Source organism: Pleuronectes platessa, chromosome 7 (assembly GCF_947347685.1).
Source record: "Pleuronectes platessa chromosome 7, fPlePla1.1, whole genome shotgun sequence".
NCBI lineage: Eukaryota > Metazoa > Chordata > Actinopteri > Pleuronectiformes > Pleuronectidae > Pleuronectes > Pleuronectes platessa.
This window is the reverse complement of record NC_070632.1, coordinates 19,292,086-19,308,554: the sequence shown is the minus strand read 5'-3', so window position 1 is coordinate 19,308,554 and position 16,469 is coordinate 19,292,086. Positions and strand designations below refer to the sequence as shown.

At 41.8% G+C, this 16,469-nt stretch overlaps 1 protein-coding gene across 1 annotated transcript; it reads left to right on the top strand.

The window, feature by feature from the left end:
* Nucleotides 1-576: 576 nt before the first annotated feature.
* On the top strand, nucleotides 577-13,698 carry mov10l1 (Mov10 like RISC complex RNA helicase 1). Its single transcript, XM_053426460.1, has 25 exons — nucleotides 577-673; nucleotides 786-973; nucleotides 1,140-1,299; nucleotides 1,580-1,692; nucleotides 1,892-2,079; nucleotides 2,295-2,435; nucleotides 3,089-3,286; nucleotides 3,947-4,061; nucleotides 4,378-4,555; nucleotides 4,657-4,727; nucleotides 5,475-5,566; nucleotides 5,706-5,761; nucleotides 6,247-6,314; nucleotides 6,391-6,463; nucleotides 6,562-6,743; nucleotides 7,708-7,854; nucleotides 8,135-8,256; nucleotides 9,265-9,364; nucleotides 9,729-9,875; nucleotides 10,138-10,311; nucleotides 10,499-10,648; nucleotides 10,986-11,093; nucleotides 11,769-11,909; nucleotides 12,028-12,119; nucleotides 13,530-13,698. The coding sequence occupies exons 1-25, from the start codon at nucleotides 577-579 to the stop codon at nucleotides 13,696-13,698; spliced, it is 3,270 nt and encodes a 1,089-aa protein (XP_053282435.1).
* The last annotated feature ends 2,771 nt before the right edge of the window (nucleotides 13,699-16,469 follow it).

The following is a 16,469-nucleotide window of genomic DNA, read 5'->3' as shown; positions in this document are numbered from 1 at the left end:
AGTACACCTTTGGTGGGTTCACGGAATATCTCGAAACACCAGCTCTCACCACAGCCATGACCTGGCGCCCCCGCGCGTGCCCGTCAAACACTTCGTAATCGTAAGAAACGTGCACAGAAGGCTTGCTCCTGATCCTGACACGTGAACTGCACTTTCATATTTAGTCTTGAGAAAGGTAATTTTTAAATGTTCTGCGCACTTCCTCTGTTCCACACGCAAATTGTGTACCTCTAGCCACACGCTGGGCGTTGTGTTGGAGCTCAGGTAACTTTAGCTGACATTAGCCTTGAAGCCGTTTTTGCTAAAGCGCTAATAACAAAAACCTGCATTTGTTGACGACCTAGCTTTCTTCAAAAAATATTTTTTCTGTTTGTTTTTTTCGGCTCCTGGACGCGTAAGCTAGCGCAGGAAGTACAACAGCTAACGGTGCTAGCTCACCTATAGCTAACTAGCTTCCAATAACTCTGGCTAAATTAATCGGGTTGCCAATGTACTAATTGTAAGTCGCTTTGGATAAAAGCGTCCGCCAAATGACATGTAATGTTAAAGCTGTTCTCTGTTGATAGGAGCTCAGACATGCTGACTGCTCTGCGCTGTGTGCTGTCCAAGCTGGTGTCTCCACTGTGGAGGACCGAAAAGGTGGATGGAGAAGACAGCTTCCCCTGTGCACCAGGTCAATGTAACAACCCTAAAAAAAAACCTGTCTCCGCCATTCTGCACATCTAAACCACTGCATTAGAAACACACTAACATGTCGGGTGGCCCTTATTTCTCACGGGGGTCAGGCACGGAGGACGTCCGCCACCTGCGGGGCGGTGTGGTGACCCAGCTCTTCCTCGACCATGGCATGATAGACGGTGCTGTGTACTTCACCAGCGGCCAGGTGTTGGGCGGGATGCCGCTGAAAGAAGGGGACCTGGTGAACTGTATAGCAGTGAGAGATGGTGCCCAGGGTGGATGGAAAGCTGTCAGGGTGAGTTGTTATTCACCTGCAAGTAGCTCAAAGGTTGTGTTTGTAAGTACAGGATATGCGCAGCCTGTTGATCCAGTGCCAGAATCCAAATGGCTGTGTACCACTTTAGATATGGACGTCCATTTCGGGCTTTATAATACACAGGCTGTTTCATCCTGTCGTTCAGGTGGAGAAGAGTGCCGATGCCTGGGAGGACGGAGGAAGAACCTCACTAGAGGCTGACAGCATGCATCTCCGGCCTCTCATCGGCACGGTCACGTCATTTGACAGAGATGGCGGCTACATTAACCAGACCACATACTTCCCACGCAACAGTCTTTGGGAAGGTACGGCTACTGTACTTCACACACCAACAGTTTGAGCCTGTTTAACCTCCATGATGATTTGCATTAACTTACTGTGTCACATTTGCCAACAGTAACCATGGAGCCCCAGACAGCATTTTTCTTCAATTTGTTTTACAGTTGATGTTTGGTTAGCTTTAAGACAGAGTGTGGGTTAAACAAACTTGCAGCTACACCAAAATGTACTACCACTTGGATGAAGGCTGATGTGGACTTCCCTGCCCACTGGCACACTCAGTGTATTTCCTCTCCTCTCTTTTAGGTTATGAGCCAATGAAGGGAGACTGGGTCCAAGCTAAATATTTTGTCAATCCAACCCAGTGGACCACCCAGGCTCATTCTGTGGTCCCCTTACGCTATTGCCGCCTAGACCAGGTAATTGCATCATTGAAATTGTTAGGCTCTACACACTTATTAGGCTTTTTAGCACTAGATATGGAAAAGATTCAAAAAAGGTTGTGTTGGTGCTTAAAAAGTAATTATGCTCATGTAGGATTCAATCCATGTTAAGTTCTAAATCTAATTACTTCTTTCTTTTTGCTTTCCCCTTATTTGAATGATCCTCTGTTCCTAGGTGCGTGTGACCAGCGTGTTTGGTAACAATGGAGTGGTGGAGGACAAAGTGTTCTTCAGCCTGGACTCTCTGCTACTGCCCGCCCAATACCGGCCTGTTCTAGGGCACCTGGTGAACCTGGTAATGGTGGAGAGCAATCAGTCCATCTACAGTTGGAGAGCCCTATGCATGGCGCCCTGCCTTCAGAGGTAGTGTGTTTTGACTTCTATTGTTCATAGGACTTCAACAAACAATTAGATGCATTATTGATTAATCTGCTGATTTGTTTTTAATCTTTGGATCGTTGTAATACCTGTGACAAGTTCACAAGGTCGTGGTATTCAGTTTACCGTGTTCAAATTTTGATGTTGGTGATGCAGATAAGTAATTTGATGCCTTCCTTTTTTGTTTGTTGGTGTTGCAGTGTGAGTCTTCCTGCTGCAATTCTCCCAGATACTGAACTCCAGAGCCTCCTTGAAAATAAAGGAGGCCTGAACGTAACAGAGTATGGACAGTTTGGAGATCTGAGTATTGGGGATAGACGAGAGCTGGTGCTCTGGATACAGTAAGTGACCACAATAAAAACAAGAAAATATTCACATTCTGAGTGATTTTTTTTTTTAATCATTGACACTTTCATTAAAAATAGGACTGCCCTTCTTTTTTGATTGATGTTGCACATTATACTGTGATTCATTTTCATCTTTCTACGACAACAGAAATAAAGGTTCAGAGAACCACAGGTTGAAATGCTGCGACTTTGCCGGCTGGGACTCTGAAAAACAGTTCAGCCTTGTTACTGTCAGAGACTCCGCACCACAGGGAAAGAAACAACATTTGCGTGGAAACAGTTCAGGGCCTGGCTCTACTCCTGTGTCTACTGAACAACAATCCTGTGATTCAAAAGAGGTAGAGAAAGAAAATGGTGATGTGGATAAGGAGAATATCCATATCCAGGAAAGAGAGCTGGATATTCCACCAGGAGGGCGGCTGGCTTGTGTAGTAGCCTGCCAAGCAAAGTAAGTTACTTTTTTTAAATTCTTGTGGCAATAGTATAAATTACAGAAGCAGTTGTAGGAGTAATGGGTCAAAAAGATAAATGTAGACTGTAGAAATGTTTGGCTTCATCTCTGTCGGGGCTTGCTCTGCTGCCATGAAAAATGAGCTCCACTCACTGAGGTGCCAAGTGTGTCTGAATTTCATGGGGAAATTGCTCAGGAGCCTGGGAAGCTGTGCCGAGCTGCTGCTGCTGCACTTCTCTTCTTTCACCATTGGGAGGCGCCTGGATGTCACAGTGGGCAGTGAAGAGGAGAACCTGCTGCAGCCCTCGCTTCCCTACGCTCCCAGTGACACTTGTTCTCTCCCAGCAGTATCCTCTCAAGTGATCACTGTCTGTGCTGCAAAAGGCCCACCAAGGTATCCACTCAACTACATGCACTGAGGAAGAGCTCTGGAATGCATTGCCCATCAGTCTATACGTTTTGTTACGGAGACTGATATTCAGTCTTTGCTGTGTTTTGTGAATTGAGTTTTTAGATTTAATACATCATTTTACAGCAGCATTCCATCCTCCCTTCTCACTCCCCCACTGGCCTGCGCTCAGTTTGCACTTCAACAATGAACACCAACACTAATGAAGATATAAGGATCCATCCAGTTCTGAAGCTCAAGAATTTATGGGGAACGCATTTCCCACACAAAAAATCTACATTTTGTACGCACGCAACTCACCTGCCACACACCACACAAGAAGCACACAGCCAGGACATCGGGTTAAAGTCGATTGAAACAATTTGGATTCGTGATAACGATGATTAATAACTATATGAATGCGATTGTCAGTTTTTGTGTGAAGAGCAGACAAACACACTCACAGTTAAAGAATCTGAGAGGAAACCCTGTCAGGATTGTCATAGATGTCTGTTATTATTATAAGTGATAAATACTATACGTGTACATTGCTGTGCCTAATTGACCATGAAGATTGCTCTGTGTATTTCTGAAACACAGGCTTACATTTGTCAAAAATGTATTGTTTATGTCCCCTCTTGTTTGACTTGGCTTTTCCTCCACCAGGCTTACTAATCGGCGGCTGCCAAACTTCTTGGGGAGCTTTCCAGCGCCTCGTGCTTTGAGAGACTGTGTGGAGGCGCAGAGGGATGTGCTGGTGGTTGAGCCAAGCCTCGGAGAGGTGAGCAGGCACATGATGATGTTTAGTGGTCATGTTGATCAATTTAGGAAAAGTAAGAAAAAAAAGGGGCCACTTCATCAACACGTGTTCATTAGTAGTGTAGCTATGGATTTTTGATGATGGAGTCTACCAATGTTTACTTACCATAAGTAAGATTAAATGCTAAGGAAGGAGATGAGCTCTAGGTCAACATTGTTCAGCACAGAGTTTGCTCCAGACTCTCCTGTTGTGTGTTTTATTTCACCTTTGGTGTGGAAAAGAAAAGAATAATTTTAAATATCCGGTTTTCCTTCTCCTGCTGTGTCTTTTTGCTCAGGTGCTGTCACCGTCCAACATGTATTCACGCTTCTCAGCCCTTCTCTGGTTGGAAGAACTGCATGCAGAGAGGGAAGTGGGAGAATTCTCAATCATTGGAGCCATTCTCAGGAAGGGAGCTGTCCACCTGCACTTAGAGGTTTTGGGGTTGGCTGAAGGCAGACCCAGTCTTAATATAGGTGAATTAATAAGTGTCTTTCTGTTAATGCTGAGGTATTGCAGCCATTTATCTTGTCAGTTTTTGTGCAACACAAGAAGTCTTGACTAGCTGTTTTTACAGGGGACAGAATAGTGTTGAAGAAACCACGGAGTGACGGTGCGGTAATGGAGTACTTGAGTTTCGTTACAGAGGTACAGAGATATTTTATACTTTGAAGTACAGGTTGTCCCGAGTCCACACAAAGCCAAGGACCCGGGACCTGTATTGGTTGGGATCCACCTTTTACACATTTAGTCAGGTCGGGTCCTGTTCTATTACCGCTGGCCCAGGTCTATGTAACAATAATGCAGTGTGTTTCTGGGCGGCCATAGATGATAGCTATTTAGCAATGGTAGCAGCCACAACTACGGACATATGATTGTAAAAGGGCATATCCAAATTATCTTTATTATACTGTAACAAAACTGCAAATCTGATTGTAAACGAATCATTTTAACAGATAAAGATTTAAGATTTAATCTGAACTCGCTAGTCGATTAAATTAGCCATGCTGCTATTACAATCCGCAAAAGAAGAATAGCACAAAGTCTCTTTCTTGGAGGACAGCTGATACATGGCCAGGAACAGGGGACAAGGCTGCAAAAATGGCTCTAGGTTAAACACAATGTTTGGTTTTGACACCTTGTGAACTAACATTAACTAAATAAAGAAATCGAATGTGAAAATCTGTTCCGTTCGGGTCTCCCGGCCTGATTCCAGTCCAGCGTTTTTCGGCTCTGCAAAGGTCCGGTTCCCAGCTTTCGAATGATAGATGGGTCCGGCTTGTGTTCTGGTAAAACATGTCCTGGTCTGTTCAGTTTCGGGCGTGAGTTTTTGGAACTGGGATGCATAAATGCTGATAAAATTCTGATGTAATCTGATGCTCTGTTTTTACACAGATCAATGATGAGGATGTTAGTTTGAGAGTAAACTCAGAGTTTCAGCGCAGTTACCTCGGAGAGCCGCTTGATGTTGAGTTCTCTTACAACAGGTGAGAAAAAGAGGAAGTCTTAATATCATTAAATTCTTCTCTCAATGGTGCTTTTACATTTCAGTTGCACATAATGCTTTGTGGTTGATCTGATTCAGTTTGCCTTTAATATGAGTCCTTTGACCATTTGCATTTGCAGAACCACCTCGAGGCGGTGTCATAATGCACTTCTCCAGACGAAGCAGTTTGGAGGCAGTAAGCTGAGGCTTATTCTGAATTGCTCTTTTATTGCATGTGTTTCCTGACATTTTAGGGATTATTGTTTTCAAAAAGGTCAATAACAAAATTATACAAAATAAGAAATAATAGAATACATGGTATGTAAAAGTCTTTATATTATAGTAAATATATAGGTAAAAGAGTTAATTCCTTATAATATAGAGTACGCATTGTTTGCAAAGTTAAAGAAAAGAGTAAATATTTTGTCCTAGCTTCAGTAACACAAAACTTACACCAGAGTACGCTATTTGTCCTTTACCTTCTCCTTTAGTACACTAGTATTGTTAGCTGGCACAGATGCTTAGAATCATTTTCACACTGTAGCTCCACAATAGTTTAATAGACAAAATCCCCAATTAAATGTTTACAAATGTAAAGAGTCTGCACTGCTGGGTTTAGGTTTTAATAGCATCTGTTTTATAAATGGTTTAAATTGCTGTAATTTCCCCATTCTTGTGCAGTTCTCTTCCCCTCCAGAGTGACTCCTCAGACCCCTCAGTGGACAGGAAAGTGGATGGAGGACAATGAGGTGAAAGAAAGAAAATCAGACACTAATGTCTGTTTTGTTTAGTTTTTCATTAATTGTATCTGTATCTGAAAACCAGGCTCCAAGGCCGAAAAACAGTAATGTGTCGAGGGTTTCCATGGACATGAAGTCAAAGGCCACGCAGACTAAAAGTACAAGTTACTTTTGATTTTCAGTTTTGTTTTTAACATTTCGTTTACATATCAGGTCACTTTGTGCACATCAATAACTAAAGCATTATTGCTCTTAGGTGGAGGACTGCTGTCGAAACCGATTCCCAGCAAAGGGCACCTCTTTAACCCAGAGCTGAACCCCCCTCAGAGAAAGGCAGTGAAGAGCATCCTGGAAGGAGAGTGTCGCCCCATTCCATATGTGCTATTTGGACCTCCAGGCACCGGAAAGACAATCACCCTCATAGAGTCCATACTACAGGTGCATACACACCATCTCTCCCTTCTCAAGGGCTATATTCAGTGTAACATTAAAAGTAGCTCCAAACCTCTCAAAAGAAACCCCATGTATTGATGATAATGTGTTTTATGATTATAGCAAATCAGTCCCAACTTTAGGATAACTTGTTCAAAGATAATTAGACTTGAACATAATGTTTTAAACGAATACATCTTAGAGATAAAAATTGGATTTCAAGTTTTATCTAATTTCTTTTCGGTTTTATCCTGAGGTGACCACCAGTGACTGGATGTAAAGATGGATCCACTTCTTCCCATTGTATGAAAATAATGTAAAAATATTCAGAATACAGGCGTTGTCATTATGCATTGGTGATGTCATCAAGAGCAGCAGTCAGTCTGCAGAGTAGGGACCTGCATGTTGTATACAACCGCCTGAACAACCATGAGTCAGTCTTAATGTCTCACCCCATTTTTATAACATCAAATAGCTAATGAAATCCACATCTAGCAGAGAAAATAATAGCACTTGAACACATTATTATAAAAAAAATGAAACTAAAATGACAGAAACTATATCTGGATATTTTTTAGATTTTACCTTTGAGTTTGTCCCATCCTTTAGAATGAAGGTGTCACGGATTGTGACCTATTCTCTTACCAGCCAGCAGGTGGCGAACTAGTAGTTTGTCTTCACCTGTGTGGAGCTGTATTTATATACAGTCATTGCTGTCCGCATTTATTTGTTTTTCACAAATACTGTCCATGTATATACATCTAAAAAACAAAAGGTCTAAAGTTGTTGGACAATGAATTAGAAAATAATCTGAAAATACTGGAATTGATGGAAATCTCAATAATTAATAAGCCAGTTATTATAAACTATATTGCCTGTAATGGTCACCGGGGTTTGTAACTGCCTAAGGTTTTTCTCACTCTGGTCCCCTGTTTGAGCAACTTCATAGTCAAAGTCTTTTCCCCTCCAGGTTTACCACTTTATCCCCAGCAGCCGGGTGCTCGTGTGCACTCCCTCCAACAGTGCTGCTGACCTCATCTGCGTCCGTCTGCTTGAGAGCGGCTTCCTGCATGCAGCAAGTCTGGCCCGCGTCAATGCGTCTTGTAGGCAGGATGAGGTACCCAACAGCAGCAGGAAAACGTTATTCACTGCAGGTTTTTGGCTACAGGCACCTCAGTTACAATATGTATGATCAAAGGGAGAATATGCATGTTCCACTGTGCGGTAATGTCTGTACAGATGCCATCGCCACCAGGTAGGGTGGTACAATTGTCAGTAATCCTTTCTAAATAATAGATGAGGCTGTGGTGAAATACTCCGCCCACATCTTCTTTTAGTACCTTGCTTAATCATCCAAAATGTATATGCCACGTTGATGTGACTTTGTTTCTAACTAGTCAATCCCAGAAGTGCTGAGACTGTACTCCAGGGCAGGAGAGGACATCCGTCAGGCCTCTTTTCACAGGATCGTGGTCAGCACCTGCTCCAGCGCTGGGATGTTCCACAGTATTGGACTACAGTAAGAGCTGTATTCAACAGTGGATACATGTTAAGGGGAGATATATTATGCTCAAATTCAGATTCATAATTTTTATTTTGGATATTAGGTGAAATGGTGTACGTGCTCTAATGTTCAGACAAGCTTTCACTTTCCTCATTATGTCCATTGCTGCAGCTCCTCTTTTTAGCCTCGGTCTAAAGACTAGTTCATAACATTTTTCGTCAGAAATGAATCCCAGATTCTGATCAGATTTCTAACTTGCTGTGAATCGAGTTTGTGTCTATGACAATTCAGCCAATCAGAGCACAGGACGAGGTGAAGGTGTTAAAGGTCCATGTAATGGTGAGGGGTTCCCTGATTGCATATGTCTGCAGTTGGGATCGGTTTGGTCTGGACAGAAAAAACAATGTCCATCAGGCTCGGACAGTTTCTCTTCTGCTAATACAGGGTCGGGTAGAAAAATGCAGTCTGATCAATTCTCTATTCTTTATAACTGTGACGTCCACTGAAACGTTTCACCTCATCCAGCCTGATGTGTCATTCTGTGAGAAGGATGACGCAAAAGAGCAGGAGAATCATTTTGACTCGGAGTAGCTTCTTGTGTGGGCTTTCACGATCAAATGCTAATTGGAGATGAGACTAATCAGGGGTTACCTTCAAGACTCCCAATCACACGATATAAAAAAAAGTCAAGGAGTGTGAACTCTGCTTCAAATACCTAGGTCTTAGCTTCGGGCCTGGACCAGACTAGCCGCAAGGCATGCATTCTGCAAATTTGAGACATGACGCATCACAGGACATCACGATTCCCCAGAAGTATCAGCCCGAGACACATGACAGGAGCAGAGACTTCTGTGGGGGAGAGGGGCTCCCTTTACCATGAACTTTATAGACCTTTTACAGACACATGAAACTTCAATAACACACTATAGAGGAAAAATGTATTCTGAAATAGTATAATATGTTCAAACACACTGTCTCCTACTTCAGTTTCTATTTACTAACTATGATTTTGATCTTACTCAGAGTGGGACATTTCACTCACTTGTTCTTGGACGAAGCCGGCCAGGCCACTGAGCCAGAGTCCCTGATCCCCATGAGCCTTGTGTCAGAGAGAGATGGACAGGTCAGCACACATTATACTCGCACACTGTCTTAGTTCACACCGTGAAGTCAAGTATCCAGTATTTGTCTAATTATATCATATTTGGATCAAAGATTAAATTTGCACCAGCCCTGTTTCTATTGTGGATGCATTAGAGCAACACCAATTGAATTTAACATTTATACTTCTTCACTTCACTTAATTAAAACTAACACATTTTTCATGCTTTTTTTATTATTATCACTTGTGGTCCATTCCTGGATAAACTGATTTTAATTTATGTATTTCTGTATTCTTAGCAAATCAGGGTAACAGATTTTGAATTAACTCCCTGATGGATTGATCTTTGTTTATTCATTACTCTTTTGTACCCTTGCCTGCTTAGATAGTGTTGGCCGGAGACCCCCGTCAGTTGGGTCCAATAGTGAAGTCCAAGCTGGCTGCTGCCTTTGGCCTGGGGGTGTCTTTGTTAGAGAGGCTCATGTCCAACCCACTCTACACCAGACAGGACTGGGGATACAACCCAAAGCTGGTGGGTGCACAGCATTCAACAGTCTATTGTGTGATCAGCTATTTTAAAGTGGTCTCTGGGAGAAAGAGTCACACTGGCAATCAGAGTGTCTCACATGTTATTTAGATTCTATGCTACATGGTGCCTGTAATGTGTATATATATGTTTATTTTTAAATAATTGTACGTTAATACAATAATAATTGTTGAGAACGGTATTAGAAAATATGTGTGCTCTGTATACATAATGAATTTGCTTCTTTTTTTCTTTTTTTTTACTACAGGTGACTAAGCTTATTTACAACTATCGTTCTCATGAGGCCCTACTCACGCTTCCTTCCAAGCTCTTCTACAAGGGGGAGCTGTGCTGTGAAGCCTCCAGGGCCGTAGTAGAGTCCCTCTGTCAGTGGAAAACCCTGCCCAAAAAAGGCTTCCCTCTCCTCTTTCACGGCGTCAGGGTAAGGAGGACTCTTTTCAATAACGTATCTGCAATTTTGCAAGTCTAATCTCCTGTAGAGTGAGACCTATTGTTGACCATGGACTGAATATACATTTGCACCAGGTTACCAGTTTCCATCCAGGTCACATCTGTGCACTCTATTAGTATCTAATATTTATTGCAGTGATTTGGATTTCCTTTTTTAGGGTACAGAAATGAGGGAAGGTAAAAACCCATCGTGGTTCAACCCTGTGGAGGCCGTGCAGGTGATGCTCTACTGCTGCCAGCTGGCCAAGAAGCTCTACAACCCTGTGGGTGCCTCTGACATTGGCATCATTGCCCCCTACAAGAAACAAGTAAGAGTCCTCAGAATAGTTGAGTGTGAATTTCTTACTTTCATTATCTTATTAGAATAAAAATAAAGTAAACGAGAATGGCCATTGGTTGAGCACCTGAGTCATTCCCCCCTCCCCAAAATTTCTTGAAAATCAGTTAAGTCGTTTTCTTGTGTAATGCTGCAACTAACCAATAAGCAAACTGGTGAAAAAAATCTCCTTGGAGGATGAAAAAGCTAATTCAATATAATTTTATATTCAACCTCAATAAACATTAAATGGCTTTTAGAATTGTGGATGTTCAGCTTTTCATTGTGCAGATCCTGAAGTGTTCTTGTTTTCAAACTGCTGTTTTCAGTGTGAGAAGATACGGGTGCTGCTGGGTAAAGTTGGCCTCTCTGACATCAAAGTGGGCTCAGTGGAAGAGTTCCAAGGACAAGAGTTCCTGGTCATCATCATGTCTACGGTAGGCAAACACCTACTTCAACACATCAGAATGAGCTTTATTCTGAATCAGATGTCCTTTTTTTAATTTAACAGCATCTACATCAATTAAAATTGGATCAGATCTTAATGTATTTCTGAGAAACTAGCACTAATCTGTGCTAATCCTCCTCATCAGAAAGGTGTTTGCAGATGGCCGCTTATTTTTGAGGAGCTGGTTATAATCCTGAATTATATTAGAGTATACTCTCTTCTTCATTGAACTTGCATAAAATATGAACTTGTAAAAGCAGCTTACTTTGCTCCACACCAAAATATACATTTAACTTTTGCCTCTTTATATGAAGGCGCTGACCACACATTGTCTTTCTTGAGCTTGTTATTAGCTCAACAGTCTGTGCCTGCAACTTGATTTTTTTAGAAGAGCGCCATCAGAAATCAGAAATACTTTATTGATCCCAGGGTGAAATTGTTTACCATACCATTGTTGTTAGGATGTGCTAGATGTTACTTTTTCGACTTTTATAATGTATTTTATAATGTGAGATGTACCAACATGACCTCACAATATTTGCCAGAATCAAGAAATCACATCAGCCATTATCATCCTTTTTAAGCGAGGAGAGTCTGTGGAGCACGAACATCAGTCATAACCTTCCCCTAGTTCATTTCCTGTATTCGCTCTCGGATAATATAGGTGCGCTCTAATGAGTCAGTACCGAGTGATGATTTGCAGAATTCGCTCGGCTTCCTCGCCAACCCCAAACGCTTCAACGTGGCCGTCACTCGTCCCAAAGCACTGCTCTTAATTGTCGGAAACCCCCACATTCTCATTAGGGTAAGTGACAAAACACTGAATTAGATCCTGGCTCTAATACAGCATGTTTGTTGGTTCAGTCCTGTTATACACTACATCCTGCCTATTAGGTTCTTTACACGTTTTCATCCCTTTCCAGGATTTATGCTTCAGGGCTCTGCTGCAGTACTGTTTCATTAATGGAGCATATCTGGGCTGCGACCCCCCTCCCTCCCTCAGAGATTCCCAGATGTATGTAAACCCATCACAGATGCACGCTTTATCCATAATGGACATTTACACTCAGTGGCCAGTCTATTAGGTACACATTTACAATCTAATGCAGCACAACACAACTGGTTCTGCCATGAAGTCGTTTATGATCTTTATTACGATGGAGCTTTGTGGTCATTGTTAGTTGTACTAGACAATTATATTTAGAGGAGTTTCTCCTATTTAGAGGAGTTTCTAATATTTTGACTTTGTCTTATATGGACATTTGGGAGGACAGAAAACTTAATGATCGATAGATCAATTTAGATGTTACAGCGGCAGAAGTACGCAATACATAGAATAAAATAGACATAGCATATATTTAAGTACATTTGGACCCATAGCAATAATATTCCATTAGCGGGAGCACATCCATGAGTGATGTGCTTGACCAAGTCAGCAGATTTAGTGCATGTAAAGTAAAGTAAATAATAGCAGCTCACACCAGGCATCCCATGAAATGATTATGTAATTAAAATTAAACTGGTGCAAATCCTAAACAGTATAGCAATATGGCTCAGTTTAAGATGTATAATATATAAATAAATAAATAATGTAGTCTTTGTAAAGGAGTTAGTTGTTGTAAATTGCTGCAAGTTGTACAGATGTAACTAAAAAATTTGACAGAGTGCATGAGTTTCGTTATAAATCTATACTTTGTATCTATAATTTAATATTGAAAATTGGAGGTGTGCGATATGCAACAATATTAACTGTAAATAAATGTTTTGTTTGTGTTAAATTGTATTTGCTTGTCACAAAGTTGGTGTGTTTTAGTTTTCAGTTTTTTGCAAAGTAGAAAACATTTCTAAGTGAAATAACTATTTCACAAGCTTTATGTGACAAATGGAGTTTTAATGTTGTTTTAATCTGTCTTCTGCCCCTAATCAACTTACTTCTCTAACTCTCCCACAGTGTTACAGAGGAGCAAAGGGTTGAATAGGAGGATGATGTAATCATGGTGTACCTCAGCTCTGTCAACTGGACTGTATTTTTTTGTTCCCTTCACTTTTCCTTGGCTTGTCTCTGTTGACTGAAATGTCTTGTTTCTGTGAAAGCTGACCACATCTCCAGTCGGGGATAGAAATGAATAAAGATAATGCTTGTGTACACTGCACAATTACTTGTCATTATTAGCCTGATGTGCTTGACTGTGCATAAGATTTTCTTCTATTTAGCCCTTTCAGATCAATGGTAAATAATCGTGAAATGCGTCACAGCAATTCCAATGACCTCTGCACAATACTACTCAGAATGATCTTATTTGCCTGATTTCAACGGCAGAAATGTCAGTGCTTTAGTATCAAAGAGAAATTAGATACAAGACAACACTTTATTTTAGTACTTGGAGAGCAGTTCCCTGGTTTAACAAACTGAGTGGATCCACAGATGTCTGCAGGTACTGGGGGCTAGTTGTCTGCACACCTCGGTGTGGCTGCGTCTGCCCACAGGACCCGGAGACTGGATGTGGCAATTGAGTGCTACTGACAGTCTGCACGGGGACTGTCAGTCCTACTGGAGCCCAGCAGGATGCAGGGGGGGGTTTGGGTATGGGTGAATAGGGAGGGAGGGAGGGGGCGAGGGGCAAAAAGAGGCAAATGGGGATTCAATCTCTTTAAGTTAATGAGTCTCTTATGTGCAGGGAGGAGACCGCTTTTATCTGAGTGTGTTGTGCTGCGAGGGAGCCCAGCTCAGACACCCAGACCCCCCCCCCCCCCCACCCACTCTCGTCCTTCCCCACCCAGTCACGCCTTTGTCTTTGAAGTATGTCTCAGGTGTTTGGTCTGCTCTCCCACTCTGTCCAGAGAGACTCAACTTTCCATCGAGACCAAACTGTCACAGGACTACCCATCCAATCTGTGTGTATAGATAAATGATTTTAGACATAACTACAGCAGCTCCACAGTGACGTGTCCTAGCTGGATATTGGAGCATGAAGACTTTCAGCCTTGTATTGGCAGTACTGTTGTCTTATTGTGCTCATAGAATATTTGAGATATAAGAAATGATGGCTGTCAATCAGAAATCCCCTCCATATCTCTGTCATGGTGTAAGTGTGATTATTTCACATTCTCTCGCTCAGGTTAACAGAACTTTTCAGATTCACAATTTAAAACTCTGCAATATTATAGAAATATAATGAGTTGAGCCTTAGAATTGAAATGATGCATCTTATTTTTATAGTAAATTTCTGTATACTAGTCATCACATCTACAATAGAAAATAACACTAATGTTCTTCCTGCTGTCACCTCAGTCTGCTGCTGTTCAACATCATTCATCTTTCTGAAATGTTTGTGTACAAAAGAGTGGAAGTATCATACAGCTAGTTAGCGAATTCGAAACATATACTCTGTACAGAATGACAGAAGCATTGCAAATTACTTTCCAGATTATAATCTGGTTTTATTTTTAAATTTCACCTAGAGCAGGAGCACATTTTCAGCAGGCAGGTTGATCTGTGAGTTGTAGGTCAGAGCTTTCAAAGTTTGTGTTCTCCAGTGGTTTTTAAGTATTGTTAAATTTCCTGAAATCTAGCTCTGATTCATTTTATGGCAGCGTCAAGTTTTTGAAAATCTTATTTCTTTCTTCCAAGAGACTCATGACAAGACAAAATAGTATAGTTATTAAAGATATATATCATACTTGCTGCAGACATTTCTTTTTATTATTTTCATGTGCCTTTTTAAAAACCAAATCACCGCCTGGACCAGATCGTCTATGGAAGGTGCTCGGGTCAGAAATTAACACTGAGCCACACTATTTGATAAAATAACTAATTATTATATTTTAGGGTGAATTTTCCCTTAAAGATTCCTGCAATCATTCTGGCAGTGTTGAATCAGACAGCATGTCCTGCACCAGCAACAAATCCAATATTTGTCAACACATCAACTTTGGTTGGTTGATAGTTGTGATTTTGTATCTAAAGATTTCTCCTGTTCCTCCAGCCATGGGTTTTTGACCAGACTGCTCTGTGAAGTCTGTTTGACAGACAGGTGCCCATCCATTCAGCTCGTACTCTTATCACCTTCTCATTAACTGAGGCAGGGGCAGGCCACACATTACCAACACAGACACCGTGTCTACAGGGCAGCCATTAGGCCCAACAACAGACCCCTGCTGGGCTCCTGGCAGGGGGAGCTTGTTAAATGTGTGGCCTTATTGTTCTCCCAAATTGGTCTGTGACTCTAATTGCCCAGTTAGTCCCCTCTTACGGGCTGTACTCGTCTACCCAAACTCCACTCATCAGATCGGGCCCTAAAAGAAAACAAAAAAACATTGGCTGTACTGTGGCTGATGGAGGGCTGTGGCCGGCTGGGAGTCGGGCCAATCAGAAGGGGCTTTACTGTGGCACGTCTGAAGCATGTCTGAGGCCGCAGGCTGGGTGGGATAGAGACCTCTGATTCATGAGGGCCCAGAGGCATCAGGAGCAGATCTGCATCTAAATCTGGAGACAGACGACATCTAAACAAATACGATGATGCTGTAACGTGGTTGTTTTGTTAGATTTAAGAGGCATAAATACAGGAGACGATAGAGAACGAGACAAATTAGCTCTTACGTCTTTGCCGCTGGTCTGCGTCTCAGGACGGGATCTGTGGAACTCTTGAATGGGATGTTGGGAGTGTGTAGATGTTGCCCCGGTTATTTTAAAATATGAAATGCTATTGAAAGAAATCCCGTTGAATATATAAATCTATATTATTTCAAAAAGAAAGGACAGAAATGTACGTATATGTCCTTGGAACATCGTTTGCAGCATCATTTTAAAACGATGAACCCATTTTAGACTGTATAACACAGATCTTTGTTTTTCTGACAAGTGCCAGTTGTACAGTAGCTGATGCTGAAATGTCTTTGCATCAAACAGGCAAGCGAAATAACCGCAGCCTCGTGGTATTTTGCATGTGGGTCTGAGTCTGTGTTATTGGCACATCAAAGCCAGGTGAGCAGGAGAGACGCTGCCTTGCTAATGAGAACCGGAGGCCCTGCCGAAGAAACCCTCCAATTAGGAAGCAGGAGCACATGAAAGGGACTGGCAATATGTAGGAGACTCACTGTCTACGAAAAACATCAGATTTCTCTCCAAAGGAACTCAAAGATGATTGTGTTGTTTTATTCTTCTCTTCATATCAGCCTGCGGAGAAGGGGGTGCATTTTATTTTCTATCTTTTTCAGACAAGTTATTACGTAAGAAGTGAACGAAATAACACAAACGCACGATTGACTCTCGCTGGAAAAAGTCACGGGGTGATAAGCATTACACGTCAGCCACACATTGAGTTCTTCACACACAGAGGGTCAAGGCTGTTAACTCCTTTTTCAT

Coding starts and splice junctions, on each gene's coding strand:
- mov10l1 (XM_053426460.1), top strand. CDS start 577: ATGCTGACTGCTCTGCGCTGTGTGCTGTCCAAGCTGGTGTCTCCACTG. Junction 3,287..3,946: donor GCTGCAAAAGGCCCACCAAG/GTATCCACTCAA, acceptor TTCCTCCACCAG/GCTTACTAATCGGCGGCTGC. Junction 8,257..9,264: donor TTCCACAGTATTGGACTACA/GTAAGAGCTGTA, acceptor GATCTTACTCAG/AGTGGGACATTTCACTCACT.